The sequence below is a fragment of the Pezoporus occidentalis genome, unplaced genomic scaffold, assembly GCF_034315485.1.
Source record: "Pezoporus occidentalis ecotype Australia unplaced genomic scaffold, CSIRO_AGI_Poc_V1 ctg454, whole genome shotgun sequence".
NCBI classification, from domain to species: Eukaryota; Metazoa; Chordata; class Aves; order Psittaciformes; family Psittacidae; genus Pezoporus; species Pezoporus occidentalis.
The window spans coordinates 16,459-34,910 of NW_026915785.1; the positions used below are offsets into that span (position 1 = coordinate 16,459).

At 55.8% G+C, this 18,452-nt stretch overlaps 1 protein-coding gene across 3 annotated transcripts; it reads left to right on the top strand.

Moving 5' to 3' along the window:
* The first annotated feature begins 1,913 nt into the window (after positions 1-1,913).
* On the top strand, positions 1,914-16,588 carry LOC134172393 (solute carrier family 22 member 6-like). 3 transcript variants are annotated; one of them, XR_009967909.1, is made up of 11 exons: positions 1,914-2,034; positions 4,216-4,574; positions 4,678-4,781; positions 6,102-6,256; positions 7,290-7,458; positions 9,703-9,826; positions 11,595-11,704; positions 13,284-13,498; positions 14,904-15,012; positions 15,867-16,066; positions 16,419-16,557. XR_009967909.1 is itself a non-coding variant. In XM_062635464.1 (11 exons), the coding sequence occupies exons 2-11, from the start codon at positions 4,227-4,229 to the stop codon at positions 16,486-16,488; spliced, it is 1,608 nt and encodes a 535-aa protein (XP_062491448.1). In that variant the 5' UTR covers positions 1,914-2,034; positions 4,216-4,226; the 3' UTR covers positions 16,489-16,588. The 3 variants fall into 3 exon arrangements, 2 of the variants coding, with proteins under 2 accessions (XP_062491448.1, XP_062491449.1); XM_062635464.1 differs by having other exon boundaries at positions 15,863-16,066; positions 16,419-16,588; XM_062635465.1 differs by having other exon boundaries at positions 1,935-2,034; positions 4,325-4,574; positions 15,863-16,066; positions 16,419-16,588.
* The last annotated feature ends 1,864 nt before the right edge of the window (positions 16,589-18,452 follow it).

Sequence of the window (18,452 nt, forward strand, 5' to 3'; positions counted from 1 at the left end):
CCATTGACCCACCCACTGACCCACCCATTAACCCACCCGTTGACCCATCCGTTGACCCACCCATTGACCCACCCGTTAACCCACCCATTGACCCACCCATTAACCCACCATTGACCCACCCACTGACCCACCCATTAACCCACCCGTTGACCCATCCGTTGACCCACCCATTGACCCACCCGTTGACCCACCCATTGACACACCCATTAACCCACCATTGACCCACCCATTGACCCAACCATTGACACACCCATTGACACACCCATTGACCCAACCATTGACACACCCATTGACACACCCATTAACCCACCATTGACCCACCCATTGACCCAACCATTAACCCACCCATTGACACACCCATAGACCCAACCGTTAACCCAACCATTGATCCACCCATTAACCCATTCATTCATCCACCCACTGACTCACCCATTAACCCAACCGTTAACCCACCCACTGACCTGAGCATTGACCCAGCCATAGACCCAATCATTAACGCAACCATAGACCCAACCATTAACCCAATCATCAACCCACCCATTGACCCAACCATTAACCCAACCATAGACCCAGCCATTAACCCAATCATCAACCCAACCATTGACCCACCCATTAACCCACCCATTGACCAAACCATAGACCCAATAATTGACCCAACCATTGACCCAAACATTAACCCCAACCCAGAGCTGGCCAGGCTACGTGCCGGTGGGGTGAGAAGCCTGAGGGGATGGTGAAGAGCAGTTTTGGGGTGGGATTCATCCCCTCCATGGCTCTCCTGGTGGCATTGTGGCCTCTGGATCATGTGGGGACCTCGTGATGGGTGGATGGATGGATGGATGATGGATAGGTGGATGGGTGATGGATGACGGATGGATAATAGATGGATGGATGATGGATGGATGATGAATGGATGGATGGATGATGGGTGGATGGATGGATGGATGATGGATAGGTGGATGGGTGATGGATGACGGATGGATAATAGATGGATGGATGATGGATGGATGATGAATGGATGGATGGATGATGGATGGATGATGGATGGATGGGTGATGGATGACGGATGGATGATAGATGGATGGATGATGGATGGATAAATGGATGGATGACGGATGGATGAATGGATGGATAAGTGATGGATGGATGATGGATGGATGATGGATGGATGGATGATGGATGGATGGGTGGATGGATGGACGATGGATGATGGATCGATGGATGAAGGATGGATGATGGATCGATGGATTGATGGATGGATGATGGGTCGATGGATTGATGGATGAATGGATGGATGGGTGGATGGATGGATGATGCTCAGGAATCCAGGCACTGGGATGCCCAGATGTCCCAAGAACCCAGGGATCCAGGTGCCCAGCGATCCCAGGAACCCAGATGGTGTCCAGACATCCCAAAGACCCAGGAATCCAGATGTCTAAGAACCAAAGGATCCCAAGGACCTAAGCATCTGGACCCCCAGACATCCTGATGCCCTGATGTCCTGGTGCCAGGCATTTGGGTATCCCAAGGACCCAGGTTTCCAGGAATCCATGTGACCAGGATCCAGGCATCCCAAGCACCACCCATCCCAAGTCCCCAGCTCCTCTCCTGGCTCGTTTCCCTGCTCACTGACCCATACCGTTACGTTCCGCTGCTTCCCACTGCCTCCGGTCCAAGGGGCTCCCGGGATCTGGTTCAGGAATGTGGCCCTATCAATCACCCCCCACCCTGGATGGTGACAGCAACCAGAGGGGCCGGGGGGGGGGGGGTCCCATCCGGCTGGGATCAGAGGGAGAGGATGGTGATGCCCCAGGGAGCCGCTGGACATGCCTGGATGACGGTTTCCAGTGACCCATAGCGGGGTCTGATCCTGCCGGAGTCAAACGTTAACCGGGAATGGAGGTGGATTTAAATAAGAGCAGGGAGAAGGGCAGGGGCAGGGACGGGCCATGGGGCAGTAGGGGCCAGCAGACGGCTCCGGGAAGTGGGATCAGGTGCTGGGAGAAGGTCGGGGATAGTGGGAGCAACGGAAAGGTGAGTGGTGGCTGGGAGAGAGGCCAATGGGGATCAATAGATCAAGCAGTGGAGGGAAAGGCTGATCAATGGGAGGTTAAACCTCAGCTGATCGATCAATGGGAGGTTAAACCTCAGCTGATAGATCAATGGCAGGATTAAACCTCAACTGATCGATCAATGAGAGGTTAAACCTCAGCTGATCGATCAATGGCAGGATTAAACCTCAACTGATCGATCTATGGAAGGATTAAACCTCATCTGATTGATCAATGGAGGGATTAAACCTCAGCTGATCGATCAATGAAGACACTAAAGAGATTGATCAATCAAGAGACGAAGGGTGATACATGGATCAATAGAGACCAATAGGGCTGGCAATAGATAGAGGAAGGTCACTGATCAATAGATTCCCTTGATCAATACAGAGAGGATGAGAGATGGATCAGCAGATTAAAGGTCAATCAATCAATCAATTGATTAAAGGAAAATAGCCTGCTCAATGAGAGATACATGCTGATCCATTGATCAATAGGCAGATGATAAAGCAATAAATGGATGAATGGATGATTGATCAATGGAAAGGTTATTGATCGGTTTGTCAGTTATAGATACCTGGATGGATCAATAGAGATGCTGGAGACTGATCAGGAGATTGATCAATGATCAATCAATGATTGATGAGGAAAAATAGAAGAGTCACTTAGAGGTGATGGAGCAGTTAAGGAGTCAATGAGGGGGGTGTGAAACATTGATCCATTGATTGATCCATTGATCCATTGATTGATCCATTGATTGACCGGGGGGTGAAGGATGGAAGAGTAAAGGGAAGGACATGGGGACACAGGGACAGGGATGGAGCCAGACACTGGAAGAGGGCAGAGATGGGAGCCCAGAGCCAGGGGGGGTGGATTGACGGAGAGGGGATGGGAGATGGGATGGGGAGGGGATGGATCGATTGATGATAGATGATAGATGATTGATGATTAATGATTGGTTGGTGATTGGTGATTGATTGATGATCGATTGATGATGAATGATTGGTTGGTGATTGGTTGATGATTGGTTGCTAATGGGAAGAGCAGTGAGGGCCTGAGCTGATAGCAAGTAATAGCCAGGGATGGATTGGTCAGCAGAAGCTGGGATTGACCAATTGGATTCATTGATAGATCGATAGATGGACAGACACCCCAACAGATCAATAGTGACCGATAGAGTGAGGAATCGATCGATTGATTGACAAATCCACCCCTTGGGCCCTCCTCATCCACCCCTTGGTCCTTCCTCAGATCCATCCCTCACTTCTTCCTCCAACACCACCTCAGCCATTCCTTGCCCACCCCTCGACCATTCCTTGACCACCCTTTGGCCATCCCTCAGCCATCCTTTCACCATCCCTTGACCATTCCAAGCCCACCCTTTGACCATCAATTGACCATCCCAAACCCATCCCTTGACCATCCCAAACCCATCCTTTGACCGTCCCAAACCCATCCTTTGACGCATCCCTCAGTCGTCCCAAACCCATCCCTTGACCAACCCAAACCCATCCTTTGACCATCCCAAACCCATCCCTCGGCCATCCCAAACCCATCCCTCGGCCATCCCAAACCCATCCCTTGACCATCCCAAACCCATCCCTCGGCCATCCCAAACCCATCCTTTGCCCATCCCAAACCCATCCCCTGACCATCCCAAACCCATCCCCTGACCATCCCAAACCCATCCCTTGACCATCCCAAACCCATCCCTCGGCCATCCCAAACCCATCCCTTGACCATCCCAAACCCATCCCTTGACCATCCCAAACCCATCCCTCGGCCATCCCAAACCCATCCTTTGACCATCCCAAACCCATCCTTTGACCATCCCAAACCCATCCCTTGACCATCCCAAACCCATCCCTCGGCCATCCCAAACCCATCCTTTGACCATCCCAAACCCATCCCTTGACCATCCCAAACCCACCCCTTGACCATCCCAAACCCATCCTTTGACCATCCTTTGGTCATCCCAAACCCATCCCTCGGCCATCCCAAACCCATCCCTTGACCACCCCAAACCCATCCCTTGACCATCCCAAACCCATCCTTTGACCAACCCAAACCCATCCCTTGACCACCCCAAACCCATCCCTTGACGCCCCCTCCACCTCTCCCCCTCCCTACCTCCACCTGACCCGGCCTCCCCCCGTTATCCCAGCGCATCCCCCCATGTCCTTCGCCGCGCTGCTGGCCCGCCTGGGCGGGATGGGTCGCTTCCAGGTGAGCTACGTAGCGGCGTTGGCCGTGCCGCTGCTCCTCCTGGCCAGCCACAACCTGCTGCAGAACTTCACCGCCGGCGTCCCCGACCACCACTGCCGCACCGGGGGCCTCCCCGTCCTCGTCTCCATCCCCACCGACGGCCACCGGCAGCCCCAGCGCTGCCGCCGCTACGTGGAGCCCCAATGGCACCTCCTGGAGGCCAACGGCACGGCCAACGGCAGCGCGGCGCCCACCGAGCCCTGTCGCGACGGTTGGACCTATCGCGACGGGGCCTTCGCTCACACCATCGTGACTGAGGTGACGCCCCCATCCCCCCCCCACTACCCCCTCCACCCACCCAAGGGGATGGGGAGGAGCCATGGGGCTGGGTGGTGACCCCCATGTCCTCTCCTGGTGGCAGTGGGACCTGGTGTGTGAGTCCAAGACCTTGAAGCAAGTGGCTCAATCCATTTACATGGCCGGTATCCTCTTGGGCTCCTGCCTCTTTGGGATCCTCTCTGATAAGTAGGTGGCCACCACTGGGCTGTACTGGGAGGAACTGGGAGGAACTGGGATGCGCATGGTCAAGGGTGTCCTCTCCTCCCTTTGGCTCTGTCCTCCTGTCCTTAAGACCCTCATCCCTGTATTCCCAGTGCCCACATTCCCCATCCCAGTGTTCCAAATGCCTCGTGTCACCTTCCCAGTGGTCCTACCAGTCCGCAAACGCCGTCCCAGCACCTCCAGTTCCCCATGTCCCCTATCCCAGTGTCCTCATCACCCTATGTCCCCCATCCCAGTGTCCTCATCATCCCATGTCCCCCATCCCAGTGTCCTCATCACCCCATGTCCCCCATCCCCGTATCTCCACCACCCCACAAACTCCATCCAAACATCTCCAGTGCCCCATGTCCCCATGCCAGTATCCCCATCACTGATGTCCCATCCTGGTGTTCCCATCACCTGTGTCCCTATTACCCATGTCTCCATACTTGTGTCCTCATCCCAGTGTCCCCATCACCCATGTCCATTCTGGCATCCCCATCACCCATGTCCCCATACTTGCATTCCCTTCCCAGTGTCCCCATCACCCCTGTCCACATCCTGGTGTCCCCATCACCCATGTCCCCATACTCGCATCCCCATCCTGGTGTCCCCATCACCCATGTCCCCATCACCCATGTCCCCATCCTGGTGCCCCCATCCTGGTGTCCCCAACACCCATGTCCCCATCTCAGTGTCCCCATCCCAGTGTCCCTGTCACCCATGTCCCCATCTCGGTGTCCCCATCTCGGTGTCCCCGTCACCCATGTCCCCATCTTGATGTCCCCCTCTCGGTGTCCCCATCACCCATGTCCCCATACTCACGTCCCCATCCCAGCATCCCCATCACCCATGTCCCCATCTTGGTGTCCCCATCCTGGCATCCCCATCACCCATGTCTCCATCTCGGTGTCCCCATCACCCATGTCCCCATCCTGGTGCCCCCATCCCAGTGTCCCCAACCCGGTGTCCCTGTCACCCATGTCCCCATCCTGGTGTCCCCATCCCGGCATCCCCATCGCCCATGTCTCCATCTCGATGTCCCCATCACCCATGTCCCCATCCTGGTGCCCCCATCCCCGTGTCCCCATCACCCATTTCCCCATCTCCATGTCCCCATCACCCATGTCCCCATCTCAGTGTCCCCATCTCGGTGTCCCTGTCACCCATGTCCCCATCTTGGTGTCCCATCTTGATGTCCCCATCACCCATGTCCCCATCCCGGTGTCCCCATCACCCATGTCCCCATACTCACGTCCCCATCCCCGTGTCCCCATCACCCACGTCCACACCGGTGTCCGGCAGGTTCGGGCGCCGAGCAGTGCTGACCTGGTGCTACCTGCAGCTGGGGGTGACGGGCGCCGGCACCGCGGCCGCCCCGACGCTGCTCCTCTACTGCCTGGGCCGGTTCCTGACGGGCCTGGCCATGGCCGGGGTGTCCCTCAACTCCTCCTCGCTCTGTGAGCAGGGACATGGGCTGGGATGGAGCCACCGGGGATGGAGGGGACCCGGCTCCAACCCGACCCCATTGACCCAACCCTACTCCCATTGACCAGGGCCCCAAGCTCCAACCCAACACCATTGACCCAACCCCATTGACCGAAACCTACCCCCATTGACCCAACCCTATTGACCAGTGGGAGGGCCCCAAGATCCAACCCAGCCTCTGTTGACCCAACCCCATTGACCCAACCCTATTGACCAGTGGGAGGGTCCCAAGATCCAACCCAGCCTCTGTTGACCCAACCCCATTGACCCAACCCTATTGACCAGTGGGAGGGTCCCAAGATCCAACCCAGCCTCCATTGACCCAACCCTACCCCCATTGACTACTGGGAGGGCCTCAAGCTCCAACCCAACCCCATTGACCCACCTCAAGCCCTGTTGACTCAACCCAAACCACATTGACCCTTGGGAAGGCTCCAAGCTCCAACCCAACCCCATTGACCCACCTCAAACTCTATTGACTCAACCAACTCCATTGACCCCTGGGAGGGCTCCAAGCTCCACCCCAACCCCATTGACCCTTGGGAAGATCCAAGCTCCAACCCAACCCCATTGACCCACCTCAAGCTCTATTGACTCAACCCAACCCTATCGACCCTTGGGAGGGCCCCAAGCTCCAACCCAACCCCATTGACCCCAACCCCACTGACCCTTGGGAGGGCCCCAAGCTCCAACCCAACCCCATTGACCCACCTCAAGCTCTATTGACTCAACCCAACCCCATTGACCCTTGGGAAGGCCCCAAGCTCCAACCCAACCCCATTGACCCCAACCCCACTGACCCTTGGGAGGGCCCCAAGCTCCAACCCAACCCCATTTACCCAACCCAACCCCATTGACCCTTAGGAGGGTCCCAAGCTCCAACCCAACCCCATTGACCCACCTCAAGCTTTATTGACTCAACCCAAACCCCATTAACCCTTGGGAGGGCCCCGTCTCTCCCACTCCGGTGCTATCCCATGGGATAGAGCCCTCTGCTGCCCGTAGGCATGGAGTGGATCCCGACGGAGGCGCGGGCCGTGGTGGGCACCATCAATGGTTACTGCTACACCTTGGGGCAGTTCCTGCTGGCGGCCGTGGCCTTCGCGCTCCCGCACTGGCGCTGGCTGCAGCTCGCCGTGTCCCTGCCCTTCGGCCTCTTCTTCCTCTACTCCTGGTATGGAGCTTCCCAGTGTCCCTGTGTCCCAGTGTCCCGTTATCCTGGTGTCCGGTGTCCCGCTATCCTGGTATCCCAGTGTCCCTGTGTCCCAGTGTCCCGCTATCCTGGTGTCCCAGTGTCCCTGTGTCCCAGTGTCCCGTTATCCTGGTGTCCCGGTGTCCCGTCATCCTGGTGCCCCAGTGTCCCGTTATCCTGGTGTCCCAGTGTCCCATTACCCTGGTGTCCCAATGTCCCGTTATCCTGGTGTCCCAGTGTGCTGTTATCCTGGTGTCCCGGTGTCCCTGTGTCCCGGTGTCCTGTTCTCCTGGTGTCTCGGTGTCCCGTTATCCTGGTGTCCAAGTGTCCCTGTGTCCCAGTGTCCCGTTACCCTGGTGTCCCAGTGTCCCGCTATCCTGGTGTCCCAGTGTCTCGTCATCCTGGTGTCCCGGTGTCCCGTTATCCTGGTGTCCCAGTGTCCCATTACCCTGGTGTCCCAATGTCCTGTTATCCTGGTGTCCCAGTGTCCTGTTATCCTGGTGTCCCGGTGTCCCTGTGTCCCAGTGTCCCGTTATCCTGGTGTCCCGGTGTCCCTGTGTCCCGGTGTCCCGTTATCCTGGTGTCCCAGTGTCCCGTTATGCTGGTGTCCCAGTGTCCCTGTGACCCAGTGTCCTGTTATCCTGGTGTCCCGGTGTCCCGTTATCCTGGTGCCCCAGTGTCCTGTTATCCTGGTGTCCCAGTGTCCCGTTATGCTGGTGTCCCGGTGTCCCATTATCCTGGTGTCCCGGTGTCCTGTTATCCTGGTGTCCCAGTGTCCTGTTATCCTGGTGCCCCAGTGTCCTGTTATCCTGGTGTCCCAGTGTCCTGTTATCCTGGTGTCCCTGTGTCCCGTTATCCTGGTGTCCCTGTATCCCGTTATCCTGGTGTCCCGGTGTCCCAGTGTCTCTGTGTCCCTGTTTCCCATTATCCTGCTGTCCTTGCTTCCCTGTGTCCCATTATCCCAGTGTCCCATGTCCCATTATCCCTGTGTCCTGTTGTCCCGTTATTCAATTATCCCAGTGTCCCATGTCCCATTATCCTTGTGTCCGGTTATCCCAATGTCCCATTATGCTGTTGTCCCAGTTATCCCAGTGTCCCATGTCCCATTATCCCTGTGTCCCGTTATCCCACTGTTATCTCACTGTCCCCCTGTCACATTATCCCATTATCCCATTGTTATCCCAGTGTCCCACGTCCCATTACCCCTGTGTCCCATTATCTCCATGTGCCTGTATCCCATTATCCCATTGTTATCCCGTTATCCCCATATCCCTGTATCCCGTTTCCCATTGTTATCCCATTACCCCATTGTCCCTGTAGCCCGTTATCCCATTGTTATCCTGTTATCCCATAGTTATCCCATTATCCCCATGTCTCTGTATCACATTATCCCATTGTTACCCCGTTATCCCATTGTTATCCTGTTACCCCATTGTTATCCTGTTATCCCCATGACCCTGTATCCCATTATCCCATTGTTATCCCGTTATCCCATTGTTACCCCGTTGTTACCCTGTTGTTATCCCATTGCTACCCCATTGTTACCCCATTACCCCACAGTTATCCCGTTACCCCATTGCTACCCCATTGTTACCCCGTTGTTACCCCATTGTTACCCCATTGTCACCCCACTGTTACCCCATTGTTACCTCATTGTCACCCCTCTGTCACCCCACTGTTACCCCATTGTTACCCTATTGTTACCCCATTGTCCCAGTGTTACCCCATTGTTATCCCATTGTTACCCCGTTGTAACCCCGTTGTTACCCCATTGTGACCCCACTGTTACCCCATTGTTAATCCCACTGTTACCCCATTACCCCACTGTTACCCCATTCTCACCCCACTGTTACCCCACTGTTACTCCACTGTTACCCCATTGTTACCCCACTTCTACCCCATTGTTACCCCATTATCCCATTGTTACCCCATTGTTACCCCACTGTTACCCCACTGTTACCCCATTGTTTCCCCATTGTTACCCCACTTCTACCCCATTGTTACCCCATTATCCCATTGTTACCCCACTGTTACCCCACTGTTACCCCATTGTTACCCCACTTCTACCCCATTGTTACCCCATTATCCCATTGTTACCCCATTGTTACCCCGTTGTTACCCCATTGTTACCCCATTGTTACCCCACTGTTACCCCATTGTTACCCCACTTCTACCCCATTGTTACCCCATTGTTACCCCATTGTTACCCCATTGTCCCCCTCCCAGGCTGCTGCCGGAGTCCGCTCGCTGGCAGCTCAGCGTGGGGCGGCCCCACCAGGCCCTGGCCGGGCTGCGCCGCGTCGCCCGCCTCAACGGCCGCAGGCAGGAGGGGGAGCGCCTGGAGCCGGAGGTGAGCTCCCATCTGGATCCCTTTAATCCCATCTGGATCCCTCTGATCCCACCCGGATCCCTCTGATCACACCTGGATCCTTCCCATCCCCTCCACATCACCTGGATCCATCCCCTAGGACCACTTACATCCCATCTAGATCGCTTTAATCCCATCTAGATCCCTCTGATCCCACCCAGATCCCTCTGATCCAACCTGGATCCCTCTGATCCCACCTGGATCCCTCTGATCCAACCTGGATCCTTCCCATCCCCTCCACATCACCTGGATCCATCCCCTAGGACCACTTACATCCCATCTAGATCGCTTTAATCCCATCTAGATCCCTCTGATCCCACCTGGATCCCTCTGATCACACCTGGATCCCCTTGATCCCACCATGACCCTTCCCATCCCCTCCACATCACCTGGATACCCCTCAAAGACCCCTTTTATCCAATCTAGATCCCTTCTATCCCATCTAAATCCCTCTGATCCCACCTAGACCCCTCTGATCTCACCCCCATCACCTGGATAACCACCCCCCCCCCCCCCCCCCCCCCCCCCCCCCCCCCCCCCCCCCCCCCCCCCCCCCCCCCCCCCCCCCCCCCGGGCTACTTATATCCCACCTGGATCCCTCTGATCCCACCTGGATCCTTCCCATCCCCTCCACATCACCTGGATCCATCCCCTAGGACCACTTACATCCCATCTAGATCCCTTTAATCCCATCTAGATCCCTCTGATCCCACCCAGATCCCTCTGATCCAACCTGGATCCCTCTGATCCCACCTGGATCCCTCTGATCCCACCATGATCCTTCCCATCCCCTCCACATCACCTGGATCCATCCCCTAGGACCACTTACATCCCATCTAGATCCCTTTAATCCCATCTAGATCCCTTTAATCCCATCTAGATCCCTCTGATCCCACCTGGATCCTTCCCATCCCCTCCACATCATCTGGATCCATCCCCTAGGACCACTTATATCCCATCTAGATCTCTTTAATCCCATCTAGATCCCTCTGATCCCACCTGGATCCCTCTGATCCCACCATGATCCTTCCCATCCCCTCCACATCACCTGGATTCATCCCCTAGGACCACTTACATCCCATCTAGATCCCTTTAATCCCATCTAGATCCCTCTGATCCCACCTGGATCCCTCTGATCACACCTGGATCCCCTTGATCCCACCATGACCCTTCCCATCCCCTCCACATCACCTGGATACCCCTCAAAGACCCCTTTTATCCCATCTAGATCCCTTCTACCCCATCTAAATCCCTCTGATCCCACCTAGACCCCTCTGATCTCACCCCCATCACCTGGATAACCACCCCCCCCCCCCCCCCCCCCCGGGCTACTTATATCACACCTGGATCCCTCTGATCCCACCATGATCCTTCCCATCCCCTCCACATCACCTGGATCCATCCCCTAGGACCACTTACATCCCATCTAGATCCCTTTAATCCCATCTAGATCCCTCTGATCCCACCCAGATCCCTTTGATCCCACCTGGATCCCTCTGATCCCACCATGATCCTTCCCATCCCCTCCACATCACCTGGATCCCCCCCCAGGACCCCTTTGATCCCACCTTGATCCCTCCGATACCCCCTCCCGCTCCATCCAACCCTCCCCACATCACCTGGATCCCTCCAAGATCCCCCCCACTCCAATATCCCGGTACCCAGCTCCCCGTCAACTTCCGAGGCCCAGATCCCTGTGGATCCCTGTGGATCCCTGTGGATCCCTGTGGATCCCTATGGATCCCCACAGGCACTGCAGGCTCTGGGGCTCCAGGAGCCGTCGGTGCCGGGGGGAGCCGTGGCCGCGCTGTTCCGGACGCCTGGAATGAGGACGGTGTCGTGCGGAGTCTCCTTTGTCTGGCAAGTGGGGGGGGGGGGGGGGGGGAATTGGGGCAAAAAAACACCTCTTTGGGGCAAATTCCATCTTTTTGGGGGCAAAATCCTGCTTCTTGGAGCAAGACTCACATTTTGGGGGCAAATTCCATCTTTCTGGGGGCAAATTCCATTTTGGGGGGCAAAATCCCACTTTTTGGAGCAAACCTCACGTTTTGGGGGTAAATTCCATCTTTTGGGGGGCAAAAATCCATCTTTTCGGGGGCAGAATCCCCTTTCTTAGTGCAAACCTCACGTTTTGGGGGTAAATTCCATCTTTTTGGGGGCAGAATCCCCCTTCTTGGAGCAAAACTCACGTTTTGGGTAAATTCAATCTTTTTGGGGGGCAAAATCCCCATTCTTGGAGCAAACCCCACCTTCTGGGGGGCAAATTCCGTCTTTTTGGGGGCAAAATCCCCCTTCTCGGAGCAAACCCCACCTTTTGGGGGCAAATTACATCTTTTGGGGGCAAATTCCATCTTTTTGGGGGGCAAAATCCCTCTTCTTGGAGCAAACCCCACCTTTTGGGGGCAAACCCCACGATTCTGGGGACAAACCCCATCTTTTTGGCATCAAACCCAATCTTCCTGGGGCAAAATCCACCTTCGAGGGATGAAATCCCCCTTTCCTGGGGGCAAATCCCACTTTTTTTCGGGGGGGGAAACCACCTTTTTGGGGGCAAACTTCCCTTTTTTGAGGCTATAAGCACCTTTTTGGGGTCGAACACCACCTTTTTGAGGCCAAACCCAATGGTTTTGGTGGTCTTCTGTCCCACCCAGTGGGTTTCATGGTTAGGGTGGTTGGACACTGCCATGGAGAAGCTGCCGCATCCATGTGCATCCAGGTACATCCATGCGCATCCACATGCATCATGTGCATCCATGCACATCCATGCACATCCACATGCATCATGTACATCCATGCACATCCATGTGCATCCACGTGCATCCATGTGCATCCATGCACATCCATGTGCATCCACATGCATCCAAGTGCATCCATGCGCATCCATGCACATCCATGCACATCCACATGCATCATGTGCATCCATGCAAATCCATGCATATCCACGCACATCCACGTGCATCCACGTTCATCATGTGCATCCATGCACATCCACGTGCATCCACGTTCATCATGTCCATCCATGCACATCCACATTCATCATGTGCATCCATGCATATCCATGTGCATCCACGTGCATCATGTGCATCTATGCACATCCATGCACATCCACATGCATCCATGTGAATCCATGTGCATCCATGCACATCCACGTGCATCCATGTGCATCCATGCATATCCACGAGCATCCACGCACATCCCGTGCATCACGTGCATCCATGCACATCCACATGCATCATGTGCATCCATGCACATCCACGCACATCCACGCGCATCCACGTGCATCCATGCAGTGCCCAAGGCCAGGTTGGATGTGTCTTGGAGCAGCCTGGTCTAATGGAAGCCATCCCTGCCCATGGCAGGGCTTGGAGCTGGATGAGCTTTAAGGTTGCTCCCAACCCATCCCATTCCATGACGCTTCGGCCCATTGGGTTTGGGGCAGGTTCTCCACCAGCTTTGCCTATTATGGGCTGGCCATGGACCTGCAGGGCTTCGGGGTGGATGTGTACCTGAGCCAGCTGCTCTTCGGTGCCGTGGACATCCCGGCCAAGCTGGTGTCGGCCTTGGTCATCGGCGGCCTCGGGCGAAGGGTGGCCCAAGGAGGCTCCTTGGCGTTGGCTGGGGTCTGCATCCTGGCCAACAGCGCCGTGCCCGGCGGTGCGTGGGGAGGGAGGGATGGGGGCAATGGGGTGGGGGGCAATGGGATGGGGACAGTGGGATGGGGACAATGGGATGGAGAGCAATGGGATGGGGACAATGGGATGGAGGATGATGGGATGGGGACAATGGGATGGAGGATGATGGGATGGGGGCAATGGGATGGGGGCAATGGGGTGGGGACAATGGGGTGGAGGATGATGGGATGGAGGATGATGGGATGGAGAGCAATGGGATGGAGGATGATGGGATGGAGAGCAATGGGATGGAGGACAATGGGATGGGGACAATGGGATGGAGGATGATGGGATGAGGACAATGGGATGGAGGATGATGGGATGGGGACAATGGGATGGGGGCAATGGGGTGGGGGCAATGGGGTGGGGACAATGGGGTGGGGACAGTGGGATGGAGAGCAATGGGATGGGGACAGTGGGATGGGGACAATGGGATGGAGAGCAATGGGATGGGGACAATGGGATGGAGGATGATGGGATGGGGACAGTGGGATGGAGGATGATGGGATGGGGACAATGGGATGGAGGATGATGGGATGGGGGCAATGGGATGGGGGCAATGGGGTGGGGACAATGGGGTGGAGGATGATGGGATGGAGGATGATGGGATGGAGAGCAATGGGATGGAGGATGATGGGATGGGGACAATGGGATGGAGGATGATGGGATGGGGGCAATGGGATGGGGGCAATGGGGTGGGGACAATGGGGTGGGGACAATGGGGTGGAGGATGATGGGATGGAGAGCAATGGGATGGAGGGCAGTGGGATGGAGGCAATGGGATGGAGAGCAATGGGATGGAGGACAATGGGATGGAGGATGATGGGATGGAGACAATGGGATGGAGGATGATGGGATGGAGGATGATGGGATGGAGAGCAATGGGATGGAGGACAATGGGATGGGGGCAATGGGATGGAGAGCAATGGGATGGGGGCAACGGGATGGAGGATGATGGGATGGGGGTAGTGGGATGGAGGATGATGGGATGGGGGCAATGGGATGGAGGATGATGGGATGGGGGCAATGGGGTGGAGAGCAATGGGATGGAGGGATGGAGGGCAACGGGGATGGAGGAAAAGGGAATGGAGGGATGGGGGCAATGGGATGGAGGATGATGGGATGGAGAGGAATGGGATGGAGGATGATGGGATGGGGGCAATGGGATGGAGGATAATGGGATGGGGTTAGAAGGGCAGAGAGAGAAGCTGGAGGACCAGAGGCTGCCGAGATGGAGGTGGGATGATGGGATGCAGAGATAGAGGGTGATGGGTGGATGCTGGTGCTGCAGGGGAGGTGAAGGAAGGATGGGGGGTGCTGGGGGCAGCAGAGGAAGGACCAGGGTGAACTCCCCATGGTGGAGGCTGAGACCTCCCCCCCCGGTGCAGAGCTGCGGGTGCTGAGAATGGCCTTGGCTGTGCTGGGGAAGGGCTCCTTGGCCGCATCCTTCAACTGCGCCTACATCTACACCGGAGAGCTCTTCCCCACCGTCATCAGGTGGGTGCGGACACCTGCAGGGCTGGGGGCACCGCAGACCGACCGCCAGCGGTCAGGCAGCAGCCATCATCTGTCATCCATCCATCTATCATTCATCATCCATCCATTCATCATCTGTAATCCATCCATCCATCCATCCATCCATCCATCCATCCATCCATCCATCCAACATCCATCCATCCATCCATCCATCTATCCATCCATCCATCCATCCATTCAACATCCATCCATTATCCATCATCTGTCATCCATCCATCCAACATCCACCCATTATCTGTCATCCATCCATCCATCCATCCAATATCCATCCATTATCCATCCATCCATCCATCCATCCATCCATCCATCCATCCATCATCCATCCATTATCCATCATCCATCCTTCATCCATCATCCCTTATCCATCATCCATCCATCCATCCATCCATCCATCCATCCATCCATCCATCCATCCATCATCCATCCATTATCCATCATCCATCCTTCATCCATCCATCATCCCTTATCCATCATCCATCCATCCATCCATCCATCCATCCATCCATCCATCCATCCACCCATCCATCATCCCTTATCCATCATCCATCCATCATCCATCCATCCATCCACCCACCCACCCAACCACCTCTCCATCCATCCGCCTCTCCATCCATCCATCCACCTCTTCATCCATCCATCCACCTCTTCATCTACCCATCCACCTCTCCATCAATCACTCAACTGCTCCATCCAACCACTTCTTCATCCACCCCCCAATCCTTCCATCCATCCAACCCCAATCAACCCCTCCATCCCTCCCTCCTCCATCACTGACCCCCATCCTCCATCCCCCTGTCTCCTGGTGGCACAGGCAGACTGGGCTGGGCCTGGGGGGCACCATGGCTCGTGTCGGGGGCATGGTGGCCCCTCTTGTGCGCATGGCGGCCGACGTGAGCCCGCTCCTGCCCCTGTTCATCTATGGGGCTGCCCCCATCGTGTCGGCCGTGGCCACCCACTTCCTACCTGAGACCCGGAGCCTGCCCCTACCAGAGACTGTGGCGGATGTGGAGATGCGGTGAGGAACCATTGGGGCCTGGTCACCACCATGGGGCTGTGAGGAAGGAACCCTCCCCAGATGGGGGCAAAGAGGTTGGGGAGTGGGGGGGGGATGAGACCCCATTGACCCACTTAAGCCCCATTGACGCAACCCAAACCCCACTGAGCCTTGGGAGGACCCCAAGCTCCAACCCATCCATTATCCATCCATCCCTAAAGGTTTGGGGTTGGGAAGGACAAAGGGTTTAGGATGGGAAGGGACAAAGGGGTTGGGGTGAGGAAGGGTGAGGAGGTCTCAGGGTTGGAAGGGATGAAGGTTTTGGGTTCAAACCCTGAAGGTTTGGGGGCTTTCTCTCCCCCTGGTACCCCAGAGCCGGACACCTCAAGGACAAGGAGGTCACCATCCCCCTGAGCAGCCCCAGCACCAAGGACAGCGCCTGAAGGGGACCAGGATGGGCCCTGGCACCCGGACCCCGGGTGCATCACCCCGCACCCGACGCTATTTATTCATCCCAACGCTGGGGTTTGACACCAAATGAGGCCAAAGGCCCGCCCCCCCCCCCCCCTTTTGGCCTTTGCCCTAATTCGGGTGATTTTGCTGCACAATAAAAGCCATGGAAGGGATTGAGCTTGCTCAGAATGGGGCTGAGGGAGGGGGGAGGAAACCCCAAACTGGGTGGGTTGCACCCCAAAAACACAGCAGGGGAAGGGGGGGCACAACCTCAGTACGAGCCCTCGGAGAAGCTGCACCCCAACACCTAAATTGGACTTAATTCACCCCAAATACAGAGTGGCAGCGTAATCACTGTATAAACCCTCAGAGAAGCCCCATCCCAGCACTTAAGTGGGACTTATTTCCCCCAAAAATAAGGGGGGCACAACCCCAATACAAGCCCCCGGAGAAGCCCCATCCAAGCACCTAAATGGGACTTATTTCACCCCCAAATCAGGGGGCACAACCCCAATACAAGCCCTTGGAGAAGCCCCATCCAAGCACCTAAATGGGACTCACTGACCTCCAAGCTTACAGGGGCACAACCCCAATACAAGCTCCTGGAGAAGCCCCATCCAAGCACCTAAATGGACTTACTCACCCCCAGATGCAGAAGGGCACAACCTCAGTATGAGCCCCCAGAGAAGCCCCATCCAAGCAACTAAATGGGACTTATTTCACCCCCTAAATCAGGGAGCACAAGCCCAATACAAGCCCCTGGAGAATCCCCATTCCAGCACCTAAATGGGACTGTATTCACCCCAAAACCAGGGGGCACAACCTCAGTATAAGCCCTTAGAGAAGCCCCATGCAAGCACCTACATGGGACTCACTGACCCCAAACCCCGGGTGTCACAACCTCAATACGAGCCCCTGGAGAAGCCCCCACCACTGTTTCTCTGGTTTTATTACAAAAGCAGCCGGTTTGGTGTTGCTTTGTGGAGTTTTCCGGATCAAACTCGAGTGGGAATGCCGGGAACAGCCCCGGTGGCACCGGGGGATGTGGTGGGTGTCACCGCAACGCCGTTGGTTGTCACCAGAACGTCTTGGAGATGCCACCAAATCACTGCTGGATGTCACCGGAATGCATCGGATGTCACCAAAACGCTGTGGGCTGTCACCACAATGTCTTTGGTTGTCACCAAACCACGGTGGTTGTCACCAGCACATGTTGGCTGTCACCAGGATGCCGTTGGGATGTTGCCAGAATGTTGATGGGTGTCACCAAACCATGGTTGGACGTCACTGGAACGCTGTTGGATGTCACCAAACCATGTTTAGACGTCACTGGAACGCTGTTGGATGTCACCAAACCATGTTTAGACGTCACTGGAACGCTGTTGGATGTCACCAAACCATGGTTGAACATCACTGAAACACTGCTGAATGTCACCAAACCATGGCTGGACGTCACCGGAACACTTGGATGTCCCCAAACCATAGTTGGACGCCACTGGGACGTTGTTGGATGCCACCAAACCATGGTTGGATGTCACTGGGACGCTGTTGGATGTCACCAAACCATGGTTGGATGTCACCAAACCATGTTTAGACGTCACTGGAACACTGTTGGATGTCACCAAACCATGGTTGTACGTCACCGGAACGCTGTTGGATGTCACCAAACCATGGTTGGATGTCACTGGGACGCTGTTGGATGTCACCAAACCATGGTTGGACGTCACCGGAACGCTGTTGGATGTCACCAAACCATGTTTAGATGTCACTGGAACGCTGCTGGATGTCACCAAACCATGGTTGGACGTCACCGGAACGCTGTTGGATGTCACCAAACCATGGTTGGACGTCACTGGAACGCTGTTGGATGTCACCAAACCATGGTTGGATGTCACTGGGATGCTGTTGGATGTCACCAAACCATGGTTGGACGTCACTGGGACACTGTTGGATG

What these genes read in the sequence shown, in the direction of transcription:
- LOC134172393 (XM_062635464.1), top strand. Translation starts at nt 4,227, where the DNA reads ATGTCCTTCGCCGCGCTGCTGGCCCGCCTGGGCGGGATGGGTCGCTTC. An exon ending in CTCACACCATCGTGACTGAG is followed by an intron (nt 4,575 to 4,677) that starts GTGACGCCCCCA and finishes TCCTGGTGGCAG; the next exon opens with TGGGACCTGGTGTGTGAGTC. An exon ending in CTCTTCCCCACCGTCATCAG is followed by an intron (nt 15,013 to 15,862) that starts GTGGGTGCGGAC and finishes CTGGTGGCACAG; the next exon opens with GCAGACTGGGCTGGGCCTGG.